Below are 21,693 nucleotides of genomic sequence, written 5' to 3'. Positions count from 1 at the left end.
TGCTCAGTGGTCTTCCGGTGATCTTTCTAAACCTGATGTCAGACTTCTGCTAAAACTGCTAGTGACTCTCTAGAGCGCAGAGTTAATTCAGATGCCTTTTTGTTTTTGTTTTTTGGTTTTTCAAGATAGAATTTCTCTGTGTAACAGCTCTGGCTGTTCTGGAACTAGCTCTTTTAAACCAGGCTGGCCTCAAACTCACAGAGATCCGCCTGCCTCTGTCTCCCCAGTGCTGGGATTAAAGCCGTGTGCCACCATCGCCCAGGAAGATGCCTTTTAAAAAACCTATTTTTCTTTTTCTTTCTTGCTTTTTTTTTTTTTTTAATTTTCGAGACAGGGTTTCTCCGTAGCTTTTGGTTCCTGTCCTGGAACTAGCTCTTGTAGACCAGGCTGGCCTCGAACTCACGGAGATCCGCCTACCTCTGCCTCCCGAGTGCTGGGATTAAAGGCGTGCACCACCACCGCCCGGCCCTTAAAAAATCTATTTTTAATTAAAACATAATTCCATCATTTCTCCCCTTCCCTTTTCCAACCCCTTCCGACTGCCCCAGTGATGTTTTTCTTTTAGCACATTCTGCCTCTCTGTAGTCCAGATCTTTCATCTCCCAGGTCCAGTCACATTGGGTCAGCTCACACCGAACCGCCTCTGACTATTCTGTTATTTCGCGTGCTCTATTCCTTTATCTGGAGTCTTCTTCCCCTTTTCCTTTCCCTTCAAGATTAAGGGTCAGAATTATCTTTCTCAGGAACCCCGCCCCGCGATAAACTCAGTTTATGCCTATATTTTACACAAGTTTTGCAGTGATCTTCATTTACTCTGCTGTCTCTCAGGAAGTCAATGTATGTTCATATTCTCCATACCAAGAGTAATGCCTATCACATAGCCGGTTTCACAAGAGCTTGAAAGAAGTTAAATCACAGGGGTCAGTGAATCACTGTCTGGAGAGGTCATAGATATTTTGGAAGCTTCTGTATACGGAAGTAGACAGATTTTTAAGGTTTCGAAGCCCAGTCGTCTGCGTCCTGGATAAGACGAAAATTGCTTCACCCTTTTCACTTCTTAGATCTCTGAGCCAATTGGCCCGTAGAACAGGTGGACCCAAAACAAGAAGAAAAACTGCATTTCCCGTCATGCCTCTGGAACCAACTCCCGGTGACTTTTAACGTCCCCACCTCACTCACACGGAAACGAAAGGGCCACTTCCGGTTTTGCAACCCCTGGGTGCCGGCGGCGTAGATCGGCCCTTTAGGGCCTTATTCGGAAGCTCCGCCTTTGCTTGGGTCTTTCTGGAAAGACAGCTTTGATCTGGACCGAGTGGGGCAGGTAATACCCGGCCGCCGTGAGGGTTCTGGGGCCGTGTGCTGCACGGGGCCGGTAGACCCCGTTCCGCTTGGCGTTTGGGGTTCCGGCGGGCTCTGGAAGCGGGTCGGAGGGTCCGTCGCCCAGCACTGACGTTTTGCTCTTCTTTTCTCTGCTGTCCCAGCGTCCCGGGCTCCTGCGTATCTCCCATGGCGGATACGACCCCGAACGGCCCCCAAGGGGCGGGTGCTGTGGTAAGTGATCTGCCTGGTCTCCCGGCTTCATGATGCCAAGAGTTGGCGGGGAGCCGGAAGCGTTGAGAGGGCTAGAGCTTTCTAGAAGCTGCTGCCTGCGGGACTGGGGTTAAGGAGTGGAGTGCGGGTGGAGAGGAGCTCGAAGTTTGTTTCAAAAGCGACTGCAGGCAGGCATGGAGCAGGTGGCCGTCACCTGACTGCTGAGATCTTGGGCCTCCCTGCGCCTTCCCACACCTCTGTCTCCGATTGTCTTCGGTCCCAAGGTTAAAGATGCCATCTGAGGCAGAGGCTTCCACCCACACGCTTCATGGTGCCCGTAGTATTGCCCTTTGTACCTACTTTAAGCTTTTTAAGAAATCCCGAAAAGGACACAGCGGTGTGTTTTCTTCAATTCGTTGTTTACTTAAGAGGAATACCACTCTTCTGTAAGCTTTATAATTAAAAAATGTTGTTCTACAGCTCCATCCGGGACATTTTGTTACTTGGCTGATCTATTTGAAATTCTTGCTAACCCACGAAGGCTGAGGGTTATTCTCCGCTTCACTCCGTTTGGGAAGTTTAACATTGATGTATGTTAACCTAATACGTAATTCATACTCACTTTTCCTCCATGGTCCATTGGCACTTCCCTCCTTGGGATTCAGCATTGCATTTATTAGTCTTATCTCTTTACTCTTAATCAGTGAAAGTTCCTTTGTTCTCCCTCTTTGGGTTTTGAAGACAGATAGTTTCGAATGTCAGTGCAGTCTGAGATTTGGTAGAGACAGAGACAGTCTGAGGTTTCGTAGAGACAGGATCACCCTTAGGTCTGAGCATTGGTAGAGGTAAAAACTCTTTAGTAGTTGGTTGCTGTGCTTCTCTGATCCTTCAGCTCTCACCCCACTAATATCTGACTTCGAGTTTTTATTAAGATCGGTTAGACTTCGTGCTACACGGAATGATCCAGAAACTGCAGTTTGAGGCCTCATTGTGCCCTTCTCAAGACACAAGAGCCATTTTATGTTGATTCTGTCTTTGGGGGAATTCAGGTGTAATGTTTAAGGTGATACTATCAACTAACTGATTCTCAGTTGTAAAAATACAGTTTCCCCTTTATAATTCAAAAGTTGTCTGTCTAATGTTTTGAAACTGTGTGCCCTCAATTTGTGTTCAATCCAAAGAGCCATTAAAATAGTTTTTCTTTGGGGGGGGGCATTGGGACTGTATATATTAGGCAGTTCACACTTCAAAACTTAAACTAACATATGCCTTTTAGGCTCCTGTATTATGTAATAGAATGTACCTCCATAAAAAAAGACCCAAGCCGGGGGATGGTGGCGCACGCCTTTAATCCCAGCACTCGGGAGGCAGAGGTAGGCGGATCTCTGTGAGTTCGAGACCAGCCTGGTCTAGAGAGCTAGTTCCAGGACAGGCTCCAAAGCCACAGAGAAACCCTGTCTCGAAAAAACAAAAAACAAACAAACAAAAAAAAACATAAAAAAAGACCCAGATGAGGGACTGGAAAGATGGGCTCAGGGTTTAAAAGTGACTGCAGCTTTTGCAGAAAACCCTAGTTCAGTTCTCAGCGTGTGGCTCTTCCTGCGGGGCCATCTTGATGACCCATCAAATGGATTTTAGAGAGAATACTCTAAACAACATAGTAAGGTAGATTCATCCTTGCATTTGACTGCTGCTATAATCGGGTACCTTTAGGGACATCACAGTATAATAGCTAGCTCCCAATAGAATAAGCCAACCACATTCATTCATTCATTCACTCGTTCATTTTTGAGACAGGGTTTCTCAGTAGCTATGGAGCTAGTCTTGGGACTTGCTCTGTATACCAGGTTGGCCTTGAATTCACAGAGATCCTCCTCTCTGCCTCCCGAGTGCTGGGATTAAAGGCGATTGTCACCACTGCCCGGTTAACCACACATTTTATATTCTTGATGTTGCTATCATTTAATTAAAAGGCATGTAATAAGATGCCCTTGAATTTTAAATATACTTGCATTTTTCTTTAAAAACTTTTGTGCATTGTAGTTAAAAATATAAAAGGCTCTTCAGAAATGGATGTGAGGTACGTGTTAGTGATAAAGCAGATTTATTGTTGTTGTTATTTGGTTTTTCTAGACAAGATTTCTCTGTGTAGCTTTGGAGCCCGTCCTGGAACTAGCTCTTGTAAATCAGACTGGCCTCAAACTCACAGAGATCTGCCTGTCTCTGCCTCGCCTCCCGAGTGCTGGGATTAAAGGTGTGCACCACCATCACCTTCATCTTGATGAAGCAGATTTTAAATTCTTGCTTTCATGACAAACTTAATCTGTGGGGTAACTGATAACAGGTAACACTTCTGTGGTGGCCTGTAGGGAATGCAGAGTCCTATGGTCTGAGAAGCAGATGCATCTCATACTTGACAGCAATGTTTTGAGTGCCTTGGGTGTGCTAGGCCTTTTGGCATAAACATGCCAGATAGTCTACAGACTGATGACTTCATCAGTAATTGCTGTAATGATCTTACCTTTCTCTTTTTAATGGCTTATTTCTTTCAAACCTAATATTTGATGTCTTTCTCAGTTCTGTGGCCTGACTATTTGGGTTTGAGATTTTTCTAAGAATAGACATTATAGTCTCTTGAGAGTCATTAGTTCTTAATTAATGTTTTAAAATAGATGGAGCCATTATTATAAATGTTGAAATAGCACAGAAAGTTGAAATACTGTCCTGATTTTTTTTTTCTGAAAGTGCTTCTTATGCCTTCCACAGCATGTATGTGAAGAAGCAGTTAGGTACATGAGTTTCCACTTAATAATCTAATAAATAAACGTTGCAAGGTGGTTGTTAAATATCTTTCATAGGAGTAAAAGTGCATAATTTGTCCTTAACATAATTTGGATTTAGTTTACCATAATATTTTTCTTCTTAAATCTAGCAATTCATGATGACCAATAAACTGGATACGGCCATGTGGCTTTCTCGCTTGTTCACAGTTTATTGCTCCGCTCTGTTTGTTCTGCCTCTTCTCGGGTATGTATTATATTTCTGACTCAGAGAGTTGTTCAGTCAGCATTTAAGAAATGCTTTTTAGCCTTTGTTAAAATGTGAATGGCATAAGACTAACACAAACCCCATTTAAAATTTACAGTGATGTGGTAATACAGTTGGGGGATGTTTCATTGTGATTTGTGTGACCGCTCATTCGTTGACAGTCATGGTTCTTGCAGTTGTTAACATTTTTACTTGACAAAGAGTGAATGCTTTTTATTATGAAGTTAGATATGTGTTTGCCGTGATGCTTCCCAGAATGTGGAATACATTTGTGTAATTTGTTTTCTATTGACAATTAAATGATTTAGGTGTTGTGCAATTATGATGCAATTCACAGAGGAGGAAGAGCCGTGGTAGCTGTTATGTCTCATGATAACTTTTCCTCTGCTAATTTGCAGGTTGCATGAGGCAGCAAGCTTTTACCAGCGTGCTTTGCTGGCGAATGCCCTCACCAGTGCTCTGAGACTGCATCAGAGATTACCACACTTCCAGTTAAGCAGAGCCTTCCTGGCTCAGGCCTTGCTAGAGGACAGCTGTCACTACCTGCTGTATTCACTCATTTTCGTCAACTCCTACCCTGTTACTAGTATCCTTTTCATGTCGTGGCCGTGAAACTACCATACTAAGCATGTAGGAGATGTCTTGATTGTTTTTCTGTTGGAAGGATACAGTAATGTTCCATGAAGCTTGTTTGTTTGGCTTTTAGTCTGTCATTTTTATGGAGATATATTAATGTAAAATTCCTGTCCCCAAAATTTGAAATCTAAACTCTGTACGAGCTGTCTTGGGAATTTAAACTTCATCTCTCAATATTCTTGCCTTGTAAGTCTAGCAGATATTTAACAATTAACATTCAAAGCACATGAATTCAGTATTAAATCTTTATGATTATGTAATTTTTCAAAAATATGCACATTATTTACATGTATGAGTGTTTTGCCTGGCATATCATGTGTTCTTGATGCCTGTGGAGACTAGAGGAGGCTGCTGAAGCTCCCACAACTGAATTGCAGCAGTTGTGAGCCCTGTGCAGGTGATGGCGGATGAATTTAGGTCCTTTGTAAAAGCAGCCAGTGCTCTTCACTCACAGCCATCTCTCCAGCCTTACTTACTTGTTACTAAAAAAAAGAGTCTTTGTGATCTAGAAACAAAAAAAGATTAATCTGTGATAATAATTTGCTATACATAAACTAGAAATTAAGGCATAAGCCAGGTGTGGTGAGCCCGTAATCATAGCACTGGGAGGCACAGGAGGTTTAAAGCCAGCCTGGTTTACAGCTAGTTTCAGGCCAGCCAAGGTTACATAGTGAGACTTGTCTCAAAGAGCAAAACCAGGCTAGCAGGTTGGTTCAGCAGGTTCATTCTTAGGCGTCGGGGGAAGAGAAGTAGTGAGCAGTGGCAAGAACATAAACTAATAGATGCTGACCTAATTCCTAAAGAAATCAGGGATTATGGTATATACAAAGGTGGCCCAAAGTAATACTGAAAGTGTATTTGGGCTTTTACTATTTGTGTTGTTTTTTGAAACAAGGTTTCTCTGTGTAGCAACCCTGACTGTCCTGGAACTGCCCTTTGTTGATCAAGCTGGCTTCAGACTACAGAAATCTACCTCCTGAGTGCAGGGATTCCTTTGTTCTTAATGTGGTATATTGTCCTTGCTCTTTCAGTGACTGGCACTTGAGAATAAAATGGTAGACCTTTCTTCACTCCTTATCTTTTCTAAATAATTTAAAAGTGACTTTGAACCAGGCAAGTAATCACATGCCTGTAATTCTATCACTTAGAAAGTGAGGGTATGAAGTCAAGGCTAGCCGAGGTTTCCATGAGACCCTGTCTCCAAAAGTTGGGGTGGGGGTGAAGTGATATCAAAAGCTAAAATTTATGAACTGTGGACAATCAGGAGATAAATACTCACTACAAGTCTCCTTAGTCTATTTGTGTTCATTTGTGAGAGGATGAAATTTGGCCTAGGAGAATGAGGTTTGTGAAAACCAGAACTGGAATCCAAATACCTTTACTCCTGTTGACTGCCTCTGTTATTGATTAGACTTCAAGTCTGGGGTGTCAGAGTTTGAGGGAAAATTTTTTAAGCTTTATCAGAGTTGCACATAGGCCATAAAAATGAGAAGTTTCTAAGTTTCAAGTTTTAAAGGAATCTGTTTTGTTAAAAGGTCTTAAATTGGAGCCAGACGTGTGTATACCTGTGATCCCAGCTCCTGGGAAGCTGAGGCAAGGAGGAACAAGCGTTTAAGGCCGGCCTAGGCTGCAGAATAAGACACGCTTGTGTTTAGATTCTTGTAATGTTTGGACCCAGCTGCTCACTGGTTGGAATGAGTGAGTTAGTGTTGCAGTGAATTTGATACTTAGGTTGTTAGCATTCAGCAGTTTCCACCCATGCCATTCTGCTACCTAGTACAGGAAAGTAGAGTAATTCATTTCTTGTGCCGATGGTATTAGCGATGACATTTGAAGGCTACTTTTTATGTCATTCATTAATGATAGTTTGTCCTTTATGGAAATACTTGACAAGTTTCTTATTAATCTGACAAAAATTGGAGTGGATCGTTCTTATTTTTTCTTCTGAAAAGTTGAGTCAGGTGGTGAATGCTCATGCCTTTAATTCCAACACTTGAGAGACAGGCAAGCAGATTTTTGTGAGTTTAAGACCAGGCTGGTCTATAGAGTGAGTTCCAGGACTGCCAGGGCTACACAGAGAAACTCTGTCTTGAAAAACAAAAAAGAAAAATTGAATTAAAATTGTGTGTTTACCTACAGTGTAAGGTAGGTAAATATTGGACTTAATATAAAATTTAAAAACCATTGGATTTAGTGCAATTTTTTTTATATTTGTAATTAAACTGATAGTTTTATGTAAACTGAAATTTACAATCTCTTATAAATTCAGTATGAATTTTTACAAATTCAAAATGTTTTATTTTTTTATTTTTTATTTTTTTTTAATATTTATTAATTTATTATGTATACACTATTCTGTCTGTGTGTATGTCTGCAGGCCAGAAGAAGGCACCAGACCTTATTATAGATGGTTGTGAGCCACCATGTGGTTGCTGGGAATTGAACTCAGGACCTTTTGAAGAGCAGGCAATGCTCTTAACCACTGAGCCATCTCTTCAAAATGTTTTTAAAAAAAGGATTTAGGTATATTTCCTCAAAGTAATGGGATTTAAGCCCATTTCTTTGACACCTTTGTCAACAATGTAGACTCTCTTAAAAGCAAGATTTTTTTTTGTGTTTAAAACCAAATTGGTGCACTGGAGAGATGGCTCTTAGAGCTTTTACTGTCCTCGCAGAGGATCCAGTCCACTGGCCTCCAGGGGCACCTGCATATGTGTGGTGAACATAAACTCGTGCAAGTACACACATAATAAATCCTAAAAAAAAAAAAAAAAAAGTGGGGTGAGAACTATATTCAGTCATTTGGGTTGGCCTACATTTCACCTTCACTTAGCAGATACTTATGATGCTTTATTAAATAATGTTTTGGACATCCCAAACAGATGGTAAGATTCAGAAAGTGAGGAAGTTTACTTCATTTTGTGTGGTAGAACTTCATTTGATTCAAAGTCTGGCTCTAAAAGAAAGCCACTCCCCAAACTCATTCCAAGTGTTGCTTCGGCTCCGCTTTGCACACTGCATAGCCGTGTGCACGGTGCACAGTGCTCGGTGACTCGGAGGCTTTCCTTAACTGCTTTCTCCAGTGAGTATTTTCCCAGTCTTGCTGTTTTCTTTGCTTCATGCTGCCACATACACTAAGAAGGTCCTGGATGTAAGTACAGCTGTTTGTTTCTTTGGCTTTGGGTTGTGATAGTTAGTGTGACTAGCGGTTCAGACTTTCTCACTGGAAGTCCCTCTGTTCCCGTTAACTTGGTAGGAATCTTTTTAGTGATTTGAAAGTTTTCAGCTTGAAGCTTATATTGTTAAAATGTCATAAAACTGTCTCTTGAGGATGAAGGATTGTTCTTAAAATTTCTTTCCAGCTCCCTGAAGTTTGAAATCTGCATCTTCATTTAAAAACAAGTAATGTGCAGGGAGGTGGTGGCACATGCATTTAATCCCTTTAATTCCTTTAATCCCAGCACTCAAGGAGGCAGGGGCAGGAGGATCTCAGTGAGTTTGAGGCCAGCCTGGTCTATAGAGCGAGTTCCAGGACAGCCTGGGCTACACAGAGAAACCCTGTCTCAAAAAAAAAAAAAAAAAAGCCCATGCAACTTCAAGTTTGATGAGTTGGCAGAGGCCTCACCTGTCACTGTCGCTCTGACATACCACGTGAGCACACCATGCTGAGTGTGTGTGTAATGACACCGAGAGCTGCTTTCCTCAACTTTTTTTTCTGGGCTGGGACATTAAGCAATCAAACCATGCAGACATATTGTATGGGCACTTAAATTTGAATTAAAATACCAAGTTTAAGGTTTTTATTTTGTGGGGGGGGGTTGTTTTATTTATTTATTTTGAGACAGTCTCTTTATACAGCCCTGACAGGCCTGGAACTCTCTATGTAAGCCAAGCTGGCCTTCAATTCACAGAGCTGGAACTCTCTATGTAAGCCAAGCTGGCCTTCAATTCACAGAGATCTACCTGCCTTTCTTCCCTGGGATGGTGCAAACCTTTAATCCCAGCACTCGTGAAACACAGGCAGGCGGATCTCTGGGAGTTGCAGGATAGCCAGGTCTCCAGGTTGAGTTTTAGGACTGCCAGGGCTACATAGAGAAACTCTGTCTCAAAAACCCAGAGGGATGGCCTAGCATTTGATTAAGTAATTTAATGAATGGTTTTCTTTTTTTTTATAAGTTACGTACATTGGTGTTTTGTGTGCACGTATGTCTGTGTAAGGATACCTGGCCCCCTAGAACTGGAGTTAGAGTTAGTTGTGAGCTGCCATGTGGGTGCTGGGAACTGAACTTTGGTCCTCTGGAAAAGTAGTCAGTGCTCTTAACCACTGTGCCATTGCTCCAGCCCTAATTTATTTTTTTATTTCTCCAGCCACATGAGTATTTAGGATTCCATAATTTGTATTGTTAGTTATCTAAGGAGTCACAGATATTTTAACTATTGATGAATTGTCAGCTTTTTGTTACAACTAGAGAGAAATAGCCACTTTTGGGGGGGGGGATTTAACTTTTTTATGGGAAATAAAGTAAGAATGAAAATTTCTTTTTTAATGTGTTTTGGGTTCTCTTCGGAAACACAATAAAATAAGAAAGTACACTGAGTAAGTTCTTAGTTTGTAAACTCTTAAGGTCATTTTGAAATAATTGTCCTTTGGTTATATTGCGTGTTAAATATGCTACCGATCTAAAGAGTTGTCAGTTCTTCAGATTTAACCAACTATGAATCAACAGTGTTTACCAAAAATTATTGTGTCTGTACTGAACTGGCTTCCCTTGGCTTCCTGACCAGTTGTTACTTGCGTAGCTCTTGTGTCGCACTAGAAGGTAAGCAATGTAGAGATGAGCTAAAGTACAGAAGATGAGTGTGGATTGAATGGGAACGTGGTGTCATTCTAGGTGTCTGTTTGGGTGACTAGTGAGTTGCTAAAGATACCATGTTACTTCTAATACTTGTTTCCTTTTGTTTTAGGCAAAGGGTTCAAATAGTTTACCTCTGCTGAGATCTGTCTTGGATAAATTAAGTGCTAACCAACAAAATATTCTGAAATTCATTGCTTGCAATGAAATATTCTTGATGCCGGCTACAGTTTTTATGCTCTTTAGGTAAGAATTCAAATGTGCTCGTTTTGAAAGATGGATGGCAAGTGAACATAAAGGTGGTCACTCAAATTTCATCCTGCTGAGTCAGGGCAAGTTCAGCATTTACCCTCAGGTAGAGCATCCCAGTTGCTTTAGAAGAAGTGTTGCACCATGGGAAGGCCAGGGATTTGTCTCTTTACCCCAAATGTTTTAACAGGCTTTTAAAGTCATCATCCTTTGATGTTTTCATGCATGTGTGTAGAGTGCTGGCCATTTTTACCATCATTGTTCTCTCAATGAATATGTGAAATATCATTTAACCTTGGCAAATTAATTTTTATTTTCTGAAAATTAATTTTGAAAATACTACATATAGAAGAGTGTTTTGTCTTGGTTAGGATTTCTATTGCTGCGATGAAACACCATGATCAAAGCAACTTGGGGAGGAAAGGGATCATTTGGCTTGTGAGTCTGCATCACAGTTCATTATCAAAGGAACTCGGGGCAGACACTCCAACAGGGCCAGAACCTGGAGGCAGGAGCTGATCCAGAGGCCTTGAAGGGGAGCTGCTTACTGGTTTGCTCCTTATGGCTTGCTCAGTATTAGAAGCCAGGACCACCATTCCATGGGAGCCCCACCCACAGTCAACTCCCCCATTGATCCCTAATTAAAAAAATGTTCTACAGGCTTGCCTGCAGCATTATCTTTGGAGGCATTTTCTTAACTGAGGTTCCCTGCTGTCAGATTGCTATAGTGGTGTCATATTGACATAAAACTAGCTAGCACAGTCTTGAAGTCTAATTCAGCTGATTCTTACCTTTTTTGAGGTGGTATAAGGAGGCATTTTAAAAGTATAGTCACAGTAACAATTGCCTACAATTGTTTCCAGATTTTATTTGTAATCTGGAAATAATAAAGAAAACATCTTTTGAGAGGTAGAATATCATAGCAGTATTGGTCTCACCATTGGTAATTTTGCATTTGATTTTAATCGTGTACATATCTACCTGGATGCTTTTTAAATTTTAATTTTATAGATAAGCTAATAGGGGTATCTAACCTATTGTCTCTGGGCTATGTTGTCATCTGAAATTGAGCAAAGAAAAAAACCTTCCACAATATTTTAAATAGGATTACTATTTTATGTTGGACTGCGTTTTTGGCTGTGTTGTGCCTCAGATGGGCTCACATGCTCCAGGTTGGACATCTTCCCTTCTAAAAGAGCATTTTATGTGGTTCTGTGTTTTCTGTCCCAGAGAAAGCAGTTTAGTATGTGTGCGTTTGTAGTCCATTCAGAAAATACATAGCCGGTCATGGTGCCTGCCTTTAATCACAGTACTTGGGAGGCAGAGGCAGGCAGATCTCTGAATTTGAGGGCAGCCTGGTCTACAGAGCTAATTTATTCTTGTTTTGTTTTTATTATTTGAGTGTCTTAATCCAGGTAGATTGTAGGAAATATATCTGATCTTGGAGTTTTATAAAACATACACATACATGCCTCTTGAGATAATAGAATTATGGTTTTTAGTCAAGAACACTAATTACTATAAGCTCTATTAGCTTATTAGTTGGTATAGCTTTGAAATTTTTTTTTGTTGTTTTTTTGCTCATATAAAATAAGCCATTCTTAACTTGGATTTTTATTAAGATTTAAAACTTGCCAGGCAGTGGTGGTGCACATTTTAATCACAGCACTTGGGAGGCAGAGGCAGGCAGATCTCTGAGTTCAAAGCCAGGCTGGTCTACAGAGCAAGTTCCAGGACAGCCGGGGCTACACAGAGAAACCCTGTCTCGAAAAACCAAAAAAAAAAAAAAAAAAAAGTTTTCAAACTTAATTTCAGGTGGGCATGGTGCTATATAATTGTAGTCTTAGCTCAGAATGCTGCACTAGGAGGCTCAGGAGGTCTAGGACAGCCTGGGGTACATATTGAGTGAGACGCTGTCTCAGAAACCCAAAACATTGAGCCCACAAAGTGATTGAGCAGGTAAAAACACTTGCCTTGCAAGCCTGGCTATCAGAGTTTTGATCCCTGGAACCTAAGGAAAAAATTAAAGGAGAAATCTGATTTTACCCTCTGACCTTTACACACACATACAACATACAACATCATACATGCAACATCACACACATATACATAATCTCCCACCAATAATGAACAATTTTTAAAAATACCAACAAAAAATTAGATTTTTTTTATCAATTCTCTGCTAATTATAGAGATATTTTCTGAGTTTTAGTATTTAAATTTTTAATATATGGATATATTTATAAAAACTTAGATAATAGCATTTTGCTCTTTTCCATTGATCTGTACCTTCTGTTTCTTTCGTAAGAGTAATTTGTGCCTAGATAAGGTAATTGTTACTGACCCAGCTGATGGAGACACACATATTCTCCTTTTAAATTGTTTCTAATTTTTAATATATGTGTAAATCAGTAATACATTTTCATTATCCTTGTATTTGTTTATTTCAGTGGTCAAGGAAGTTTGCTCCAGCCTTTTATATACTATAGATTTTTGACTCTTCGCTATTCCTCTAGAAGAAATCCATATTGTCGGTAAGCTGGTGACTAGCTTAAATCTGTTCTGTTTAGTTTAGTGTCCCGATGTAGTATTTATAACTCTTGGAAATTTCTTAGCTAATAGTTTAGAACTTAGAAGAAAAAACTATCTTTGAAATTTAAGTTCTTGACTTTCAAACTAGCTGGGGTTAGTGAAGTGTAGTTGTGCAGCTGATTCTTCACTTATAGGTTTATATCCTGATAAATTCACTCTTAAGTTGCAAATGCTCTTAATACAGCTACCCCAGCAAACAGCTCAGCAGCACATTGCTCCATTGATTACCTCTTGTTACTGGAGCTGCAGCTGTCTGCTGTGCACGGCATGTTGCTAGCCTTGGAAAGACCGAAATCTGAAGTGTGTTACAGCTGAGTGCATACCACTTGCAGTGGTATATATAAAAACACTGGAGGTTAAACTGTTCGAGGATGAGGAAGGACCTTGTCTTTCTTTTTAGAAGTTGAAGCTAGAGTTATCTTTATCACCTTTTTAGGTTCTAAGCTTAGGAAATAGTGAGACTTTAAGTCCCATTCTTAAGGACTTTCTTAATTGAAACAAAGACCATAGTTAAAAGTATTCACAAATCAATATATAGCAGTCTCTCCTTATGTGTACCATAACTTTCTATACTTCTGTTACACAAGGTCTAAAAAGCTCTTAACCAGGTAAGGTGGTACGCATCTGTAACCCCAGCGTTCTGGATTCCAGGGCAGTTCTCTGCACTGAGGAAGATCCCAAGTTCAGGCACAATGAGTCAGAACATAAGCTAAAAATGGCGAGTAGTCAGATTGACCCTTGAGGAGCCATCAAATTGACTTATAATACCTTATATATCATTTTGTATATGATGTATAAGTATTTATGCATGTATAATATGTAATGAAGGGTACTTTGTGAGCAGTATAGGTCAAGCAAAGAAGACCACTTAACCTGGGAAAAAAACCGTGAAGCAACACAGCACTGTAGAAGCTGCAGTAGGAAATGGAGTGCGATGTTAGATCAAGACCAGACTGTGTAAGCTGGTGGGTAGGTTTTAATCTGAAAGGGCTAGTTTGATTAGTATCCAAGTTGTAAAGTGACAGGTTATTGAATACAGTCTATGTTGTCTCCATTAACTTCATAGCACTGAAACTCCTAATGTCTAAAAAGCTCTGAGAGAACATTTGTTTAAAGAAACTGTGGCATTGTGTGGTGGCATGTGCCTTTAATCTCAGCACTTGGGAAGAAGAGGCAGGTGGAGCTCTGTGAGTTCAAGAAGACCCGGTCTACACAGAGAAACCCTGTTTTGGGGGGAAAAAAAGGAAAGAAAGAAAGAAAGAAAGAGTGTGTGGGTTGCCCATGTTATGTAATTTTTTTAGGAGTTAATTGAATTTGTTGGTAAAGTGTGAAAATTGACAAGTAAAGAAAAAATATAGGGGCTGGAGAGATGGCTCAGTGGTTAAGAGCATTGCCTGCTCTTCCAAAGGTCCTGAGTTCAATTCCCAGCAACCACATGGTGGCTCACAACCATCTGTAATGAGGTCTGGTGCCCTCTTCTGGCCTGCAGGCATACACATGGACAGAATATTGTATACATAATAAATAAATAAATATTAAAAAAAAAGAAAAAATATAGATGATCCCTTTTAGGTATAGCCATTGTTTTTTAAAATGCCTTTTCTGTTACTTCTGTACTTTTTGTCTGTGATGAGATAGGAATTCTGTGTTAGTTTGCTGGCCTTGAAACCCTAGGTCTCCCACCTCCTGCACTAGTGCCTGAAGGCTAGATAGGTGTGTATGGGTTCACCGTTTGTATATTCTTACAGTGTATTTTACAAAAGTTCATCTTTGATTTAAATTTTTGTTGTTTTTCAAGGCAGGGTCTCATTGTGTAGCTCTGGCTGTTCTGAAACTTAATATGTAAACCATATTAAGCCCAAAAGCAGAGATTTGCCTGCTTCTGCCTCCCAAGTGCTGGGATTAAAGGTGTGCACCACTGAACCCAGCTACTTCTTTGAATTCTTTTTGGTCACCTTTGCTGTCAGCACTTCTTATCATTGTTTGTATTCGTCGTCTTTTTGTATCTGAAGGACACTGTTTATCTTACAGGAACTTGTTCAATGAGCTGAGGATTGTTGTTGAGCACATTATAATGAAGCCCTCCTGCCCACTGTTTGTGAGAAGACTTTGTCTCCAGAGCATCGCCTTCATTAGCAGACTGGCTCCAACAGTTGCGTAGTTTAAGTCTAGTTAAGCTGGGAATAGAAGATAAGCATTAGTAGCTGGTAATATGGATAGGGGTCTCAAATGACAGGTCTAACACCAACCTCAGTTCAATTTACATGATTTACATAAGTGCATCTCAGTGCAAAATAATCATTTCCTGGCATGTTAGTCAAGCCTTTAATAGTTTCTGAGAAAATTTTACTGTACATTATTGTTCGTGGTTATGTAAGTTTTTATTTAATGATAAATGTTACTAAATTGTTTTAGATGCTGCTGTGCCTACATCATGAAATACATTTATTTCTTTTAAAAAGAATTCTGAAACTTGTTTTATCCTAACCAGTAACCCAAGTTACATCTGGAATGAGCTCATTATGTAATAGATGAATTCAGTATGTTTTGAGGCAGTATTGTTCCCAGTGATTTTGGTTGGGATTTTAACAGACGCCCATCCCCCTGCAGTTTGATTTCACATTCAGCTGATCTTGTGATGGTTTGCTAGGACAGATGTGTTTAGCCTGCACCATTACAAGGGAAATTCTGTGTCTGTTTTATGACCTGCTATGCTTTCGTTTCCATTAGTATATCTGTGGCTTTGGTTGTGTTTGAATCTGGCTTGACTGTAAACCTGTTTTGGATTAGCTATATGGGGTCATAGAACCATTTACTCTAGAAGGTGGTAGTGACCACACAGCATCGGAGACCTACTAGTAACTTTTACAGATGTCCACAGATAGATTACCAGTGTTGCTATAGTTTGTAGAAATACTTAGTTCAGATTCTTGACTCCAATTTTCTTGGTTTCTTAGGCTTGAAATGTCCTAGAAATTTGCAGCAGCAGTTCTGATGCCTTTGAAAGGATGAGACTGAAGATTGAGCATGTGATTACACTTGTATTTTCTGAAATAATGAAGAATGTTCTGTAGATTACATGTTTATCCAGCAAATACAATTCAAAAGGTTAAGTGGAGAGGTTTATAGGTAAGGTAATCAAACAGGCCTGGGGAATAGTTGAGGGATAGTGGGTGTTCCAGCCTGGTAGTACGAACATGAGCTTGGGAGACTGGATGTACAATATAATGCATCTATATGATTGGGGCTGGATAATATGTTCAAGACTTTTAATTGAGTTCCCATAAATTCCCTTATAAAAGTTATTTTGATCTTTGTTACTGTTGCATGATTGGAAATGCTTAAAACACTGCACAATTTTAGTATAAGGTAATGTAATGTTGTGGTCTTTTTTTGTACCCAGTTCTCTTCTATCTGCATGTAATTTGGATTTCTCAAATACATTCATTAGTAATTTATAACATCAGTTTTCTTTTTGTTTAAGCTCCTAATCTGTAGAGAAGTGATAGTCTTGGGGTAGATTTCCAGAAAATACAACCTGATAGCTTAGCTTTAACCAGGTACTTTTACATTTTTATAACAGTTATCCACCAAGTTGGAGACTTTTTTTATGTATGTGCCTAGCCTCCTTATCACTATATATGAAATCTGATGGTTTGAAAACGCCAGCTTTGTAGAGCAGTGAAGTGACTGTAATGTTATGTAAGCGTACTGATTTCTATTGATGATTTAAAACATTGTCTTGAATGACATCAAGTTCTGGCAGCTAAAGGCATATTTATTTTGAAATTTTTTTCCCGCCATCTTTTTTTTCAATCTTGGAACATTTTAGATTCCTGAGAGGTTCAAAATAGTGCTGAGAGTTCCTTACTTATCTATTTTTATATTACCATCTTTTAATTGGTAGGACATTTATGCAAAGTAAGATAATAACCTTGAATTAACTAAAGTACAAAATTTATTTGGATTCCAACAATTTTTCTATTTGTTGTATGTGTGTTTGTACCAGGATTGCCTTTTGTGTTTCAAAGCGTATAAGTGAGTTTTTGGTCTTTATAATAATGGTACTTCCTGAGAGGAGCTAATTCATGCTGGCTTTAAAAAGAGCTTTGTCCTTAAAACTGTAATTTCAGCTGTTTAGTGATTTAAATTGAGACTTTTTAATGATGCTGCAGAATTACATTATTTCTGATATACTCATGCTTTAATGGAAATATAGATTTGTTCCTTGAAGATGTAGAATATAAATAATATTCTCAAGCTTATGAAAAGGCAAATTTTATAATTTGAATGTTACTAGATGTTAGTTTGCATGAAACTGTAGTTAGAAATATCACGTGTGTGAATGTGTACAATCAGCTGATCTTGAATCTGAAATTAGTGTTTCCACGTACACCTGTCAACATATAGGAAATGTAATCTTGCATAAAGTGATGAGCTGGGGAAATGTAACACTGTACTGCAGAGCTCAACAGTGTAAAGGAAGTTGTTTATCATCTACAGTCTCTGTCCTTTGGGAACTGGAACAGTGCTGTCTTTTAAAGCCCACTGGACAGATGGAAGCTTCCTACAAACCCTGTTCTCCAACAAGCATTTTATATTCCTTTATATACGTCATGTCTTACTTAGTTGGATGGATTTTTTTTTGCTTATTGTTTTGTTTTTGAGACAGGGTTTCTTTGTGTAGTCCTGGCTGTCCTGGAACTTGCTTTGTAGACCAGGCTAGCCTCAAACTCACAGAGATCCTCCTGCCTCTGCCTGCTGAGTGCTGGGATTAAAAGTGTGCACCACCACTGCCTGGCAAATTGGCTGTATTTTCATATTAAGCCCCAGAGCAATTTCTTAAGAGTAATTTGTATTTAAATTTCCTTGAAATAAAATTTCACTAAGGTAAACGCTTTTGAAAGAAAAACAAGAAAGCAGACTAATTTAAAAATTAAATTCAGATACTTATCTATCCCTTACAGAGAACATCAAGGCAAGCTTAATAACAAACCAGAAGCTCTGGGAAATCAATGGATTCTGTTAAATAAGAATCACAAAGCCCCAGTGCATCTAAAGAGAGAGAGAAAAGTTTGAATTAGGTTTGTGAGTTTAGCAAATATCCTGGGAAGGAAAGTGCATGCGTATGTAACAATACAAGCGAACTTGAGTTCTCTAAAACTCCATCCCTGAAGAAGATAGCCATGCACAGTCAATGTTATAATCAGTAGGTGTCACTCTTTCCTTGGATACTCTCCATTTTTACAGTCGTGGTAGGTTAAATGCTATGCTACTGAAAATGCTTAGCTGACCATCGCACTATGGATTTTAATCCTGTAATCTCTTTAATTCAATATTGGACAAATATTTGGTAAGTACTTACTGTGCATGCTGGGAGATGGGGCTGGGGACTGACACCTTATTCTACCCCTGAGCTATACTCCCATCTTAGGAGTACTGCTTTACAATATAAAACGTTCAAAAGAGCACTGTCGGTGTGAGGTAGAAAAGCAGGATGCAGTTGGGAGTGGCATCGTGCTACTGTCTCATCTCACCATTCAGCCTAAGTAACCTGAGTATATAAATTGTAAGATTATTATTTCCCTTTATCAAGTGTAGAAAAATGATAGTTACTTTTTTCATCTTTTCTTATATAGAGAGGTGAAATTTTAATTGTTTTCCATCATTTGTAGGTATACTAGATAGAATCTACATAACCTATATGATTGAGACTTTCCCAGGGATTTGAAAGCACCTAACAGTTTGGGTATTACATCAGGAGCGCTCCCTGAGTTTGAAAATCAAGTGTAGTTTGTAAAGACAAGTTTTTCTTAGCACCACTGAAATTTCCTAGGACCAGGGGAATACCACACAGGCAGTGTGTTGGTGAGCTTGGCAGACAGTGTACTGGAGAATGTAATACCTTTGAAAAGTCTGCAGTTGTTTCTCCACAGTTCTTCAATGCACACAGGCTCCTCTAGTTCTAGCTACAAACTGGAGCTGGTGTCAGAGGAGCTCCTGGGAGTTCAGAAGATGTCCTGTGATTCATCAGTGAGGTTTTGTGATTTGAGTCGGCATTTAAGTGACTTATCCAAAATGAACCCATTCTTGGGGGAAGACTTGTCTCTGGTCTCCCTTTCCGTGTTGTGTGCTGTGTAACTGACCCACACTGAGTTTGAGCTTGTCGTGACGTGACAAATGCAGTATTCTCTGTATTGGAAATGGATTCTCTTTCTTAGAAAACAGTAGGGAAAAGATGATTGATAGCTATGTTTTCTAGCGTCTTAAACAATTGGCTGTTGTAGGAGAAAGAAGGGCCCAAGAATCAATTCAATTTTTTTTCTTTCCTAGCTTGTTGCTTCCTTTCTCCCTTCCTCTTCTCCCTTCCTTCCTCCCCCCACATCATCCCCACCCCCAATCCCCAACAGGGTTTCTCTGTTTAGCCCTGACTGTCCTGGAACTCCTTCTGTAGACCAGGCTGGCCTCCAACTCAGGGATCCGCCTGCCTTTGACTCCCACCTTTTCTAGCTTTCTAAAGCTACATTTAAAAAGCCTAGCATTTTTGAAACTGACCTTTATTGTTCATAACATTGAATTCCAAGCTTTTACTATTCTTTTGTAACTTCAAGAACATTTCCCTTTGACATAGTTTTCGTCTGCATGTGTCTGTAAATTGAGACCAAAAGAACAAAATCTGGGGCAGGGAACATTTATGATGTGCATATATTGGAGCAAATATACAAGGATTGCAAAGATTAGAAAGAGTCATGGAAATTGCTTGATTTAATAAATGCATCACTTCTGGTGCTTGATATAATGGGATATATTGAACTAAAAAATTGTATATATAGTATGTCAGCGTTTCTTACTAACTTCTCTTGAATACATTTTTAATATATTTTACAGGTTAGGGAGTTATATATACTCTTCAAGCCAATACTATCCAGACTGTAGATTTATAAAATAAATTGAAAAATTCATCATTCTCCTGTATTCAAGACCAAAGCTCATAATGCTAATGTAGGGCTCAGAGGGGAAATATAGTTCTCCTGCATATTTGAGAAAATGTGAAGTCCTTTCAAGAAAATGTAATAAACATAATAATCATAGCCTGCTGACACTGAGGAAAAGGGACCTCCTTCGCTCTTTCTTTTATGCAGCGATTTACTGGTCTCTGCTGATTTCAAATTGGATCACTGTAGTAAATTATCCATGCTGGTCTGTGCAAGTAAGCCCTAGGATCCATATTTGTTTTGTGTTCTGCTTAAATCAGCAAGAATGATAAATTTGATGGTGTGAAATTGGAAGTATCAAGGGCTTTCTTTGATGATTGAGCAAAGTCTTGTCTCCACCTGTAATTTTTGTGACCCTTTTTCAGTGTATGTGCTTCATATGTCTAATATTTATTTCAATATAAATTAGATTGTTCTTCCTTCATCTATAATGTTATACCTAACATTTTATTGATGTAAAGTCAAATTGTGTAATAAAAGTCTTCCTGGATTTAAGCAGGTTTAGAAATGCTGTTGACAAGTGTGTTTACGGTTAGAATTCAGCTTCCTTTCTGCCTGACTGCCTGTTGTTCGAAGGTGAGTCCGAATGCTGCTGTGTCCTCATCCCAGTACGGATAATAGAGACACCGTGGTGTTGAAGACTGATGGTAAAAGGGAGAACTGCATTATGAGGTGAGACTTGTGAGGGTGACATTGGATATCTCAGTTGCTTGCTTCTATACATTTTTGTTTTATGAAATGGATAGCCTGGTGGATGAATTATTTATAGCCTTAAAATGACTCACAATATACAGTGCATCCAAAGTCATCAGTCAACATCAAGTAACAGGAGTACACTTCCCTTCTGTGTGTCTAGAATTGGAAGGGATTTTCTGTCAGCTGAACAGCAGAAACTTTTAAGTATTGTGCTGCATAAACTAGTTCTATAAATCCTTGTCCACCTCAGTAATACAACCTAAAAAACACATTACAGAAATGGGTTTTATGTGAAGGCAATTCTGATAGGTAGAAAATATAGTGGATTAATTAGTTATCCATATATAGGGTTGGGGATTTTTAGTTCATTGGTCCAACTCAAGATCCTCAGCCCTGAGGGAAGGGCAGGTAATGGCACACAACAAACTTACAGAAAAGATCAAAGGCAACGATAGTTACCCACATAACCCAGGAAATAAGAGTATTTGGGGGCCCTGGGACTAGCTTGGCAATAAAGCACTCCCTTCGCTAGTGAGCACAAGTGAGACCCTGGATCTGATCTTCAATGTTACGTGAAAGTGATTTCCTAAAGATTTTTAAGTCTATTTATTATCTTGTGTGTATGAATGTTTTGCCCACATGTATGTATGTTCACCACATTGGTGCCTGTCCTGTGAAAATCAGAGGAAGGCATCAGATCCCTTGGAACTGGAGTTACAGATAGTTGTAAGTCACCCTGTGGATGCTGGGAACTAAACCTGGATCCTCTGGAAGAGCAGCCAGTGCTCTTAACCATTGAGCTTCCTCCAACCCTTCCTAAAGATTTTATGGTAGGTTATTTCTGAGACGTGTGTTGTTGGCTCATAATAGGTTTTTTTTGTTTTTTGTTTTTTTTTTTTTTTAAGTGAGACCTTTGGTGTTTCTTATACCACACTTCTGGAGGGAGGCTCTGTCTGTATAGCACTGGCTCTACTGGAACTCACTATGTAGACCAGGCTGACTGCTCAAACTCAGATCTGCTTGTATCTGCCTCCCGGATACTTGGATTAAAGACCTGTGCTGGCACATGCAGTTCCATAATTCTGAACTTTGGG

At 39.5% G+C, this 21,693-nt stretch overlaps 1 protein-coding gene across 2 annotated transcripts; it reads left to right on the top strand.

Annotated features, from left to right (window-relative positions):
• The first annotated feature begins 1,182 nt into the window (after window positions 1–1,182).
• Tmem33 (transmembrane protein 33) lies at window positions 1,183–17,404 on the top strand. 2 transcript variants are annotated; one of them, XM_041671204.1, is made up of 9 exons: window positions 1,183–1,321; window positions 1,482–1,551; window positions 4,463–4,557; window positions 4,977–5,164; window positions 8,298–8,365; window positions 10,180–10,313; window positions 12,767–12,850; window positions 14,940–15,060; window positions 15,866–17,404. In XM_041671204.1, exons 2-9 carry the CDS (start codon window positions 1,507–1,509, stop codon window positions 15,869–15,871), a joined length of 741 nt encoding a protein of 246 aa, XP_041527138.1. In that variant the 5' UTR covers window positions 1,183–1,321; window positions 1,482–1,506; the 3' UTR covers window positions 15,872–17,404. The 2 variants fall into 2 exon arrangements, with proteins under 2 accessions (XP_041527138.1, XP_041527137.1); XM_041671203.1 differs by having other exon boundaries at window positions 14,940–17,404.
• Window positions 17,405–21,693: the final 4,289 nt, after the last annotated feature.

Source organism: Microtus oregoni, unplaced genomic scaffold (assembly GCF_018167655.1).
Source record: "Microtus oregoni isolate MIOR12 unplaced genomic scaffold, Mior012 000021F_ref0000039, whole genome shotgun sequence".
NCBI lineage: Eukaryota > Metazoa > Chordata > Mammalia > Rodentia > Cricetidae > Microtus > Microtus oregoni.
Note: the sequence above shows the minus strand (reverse complement) of the source record. Positions and strands in the feature narration are given on the sequence as shown.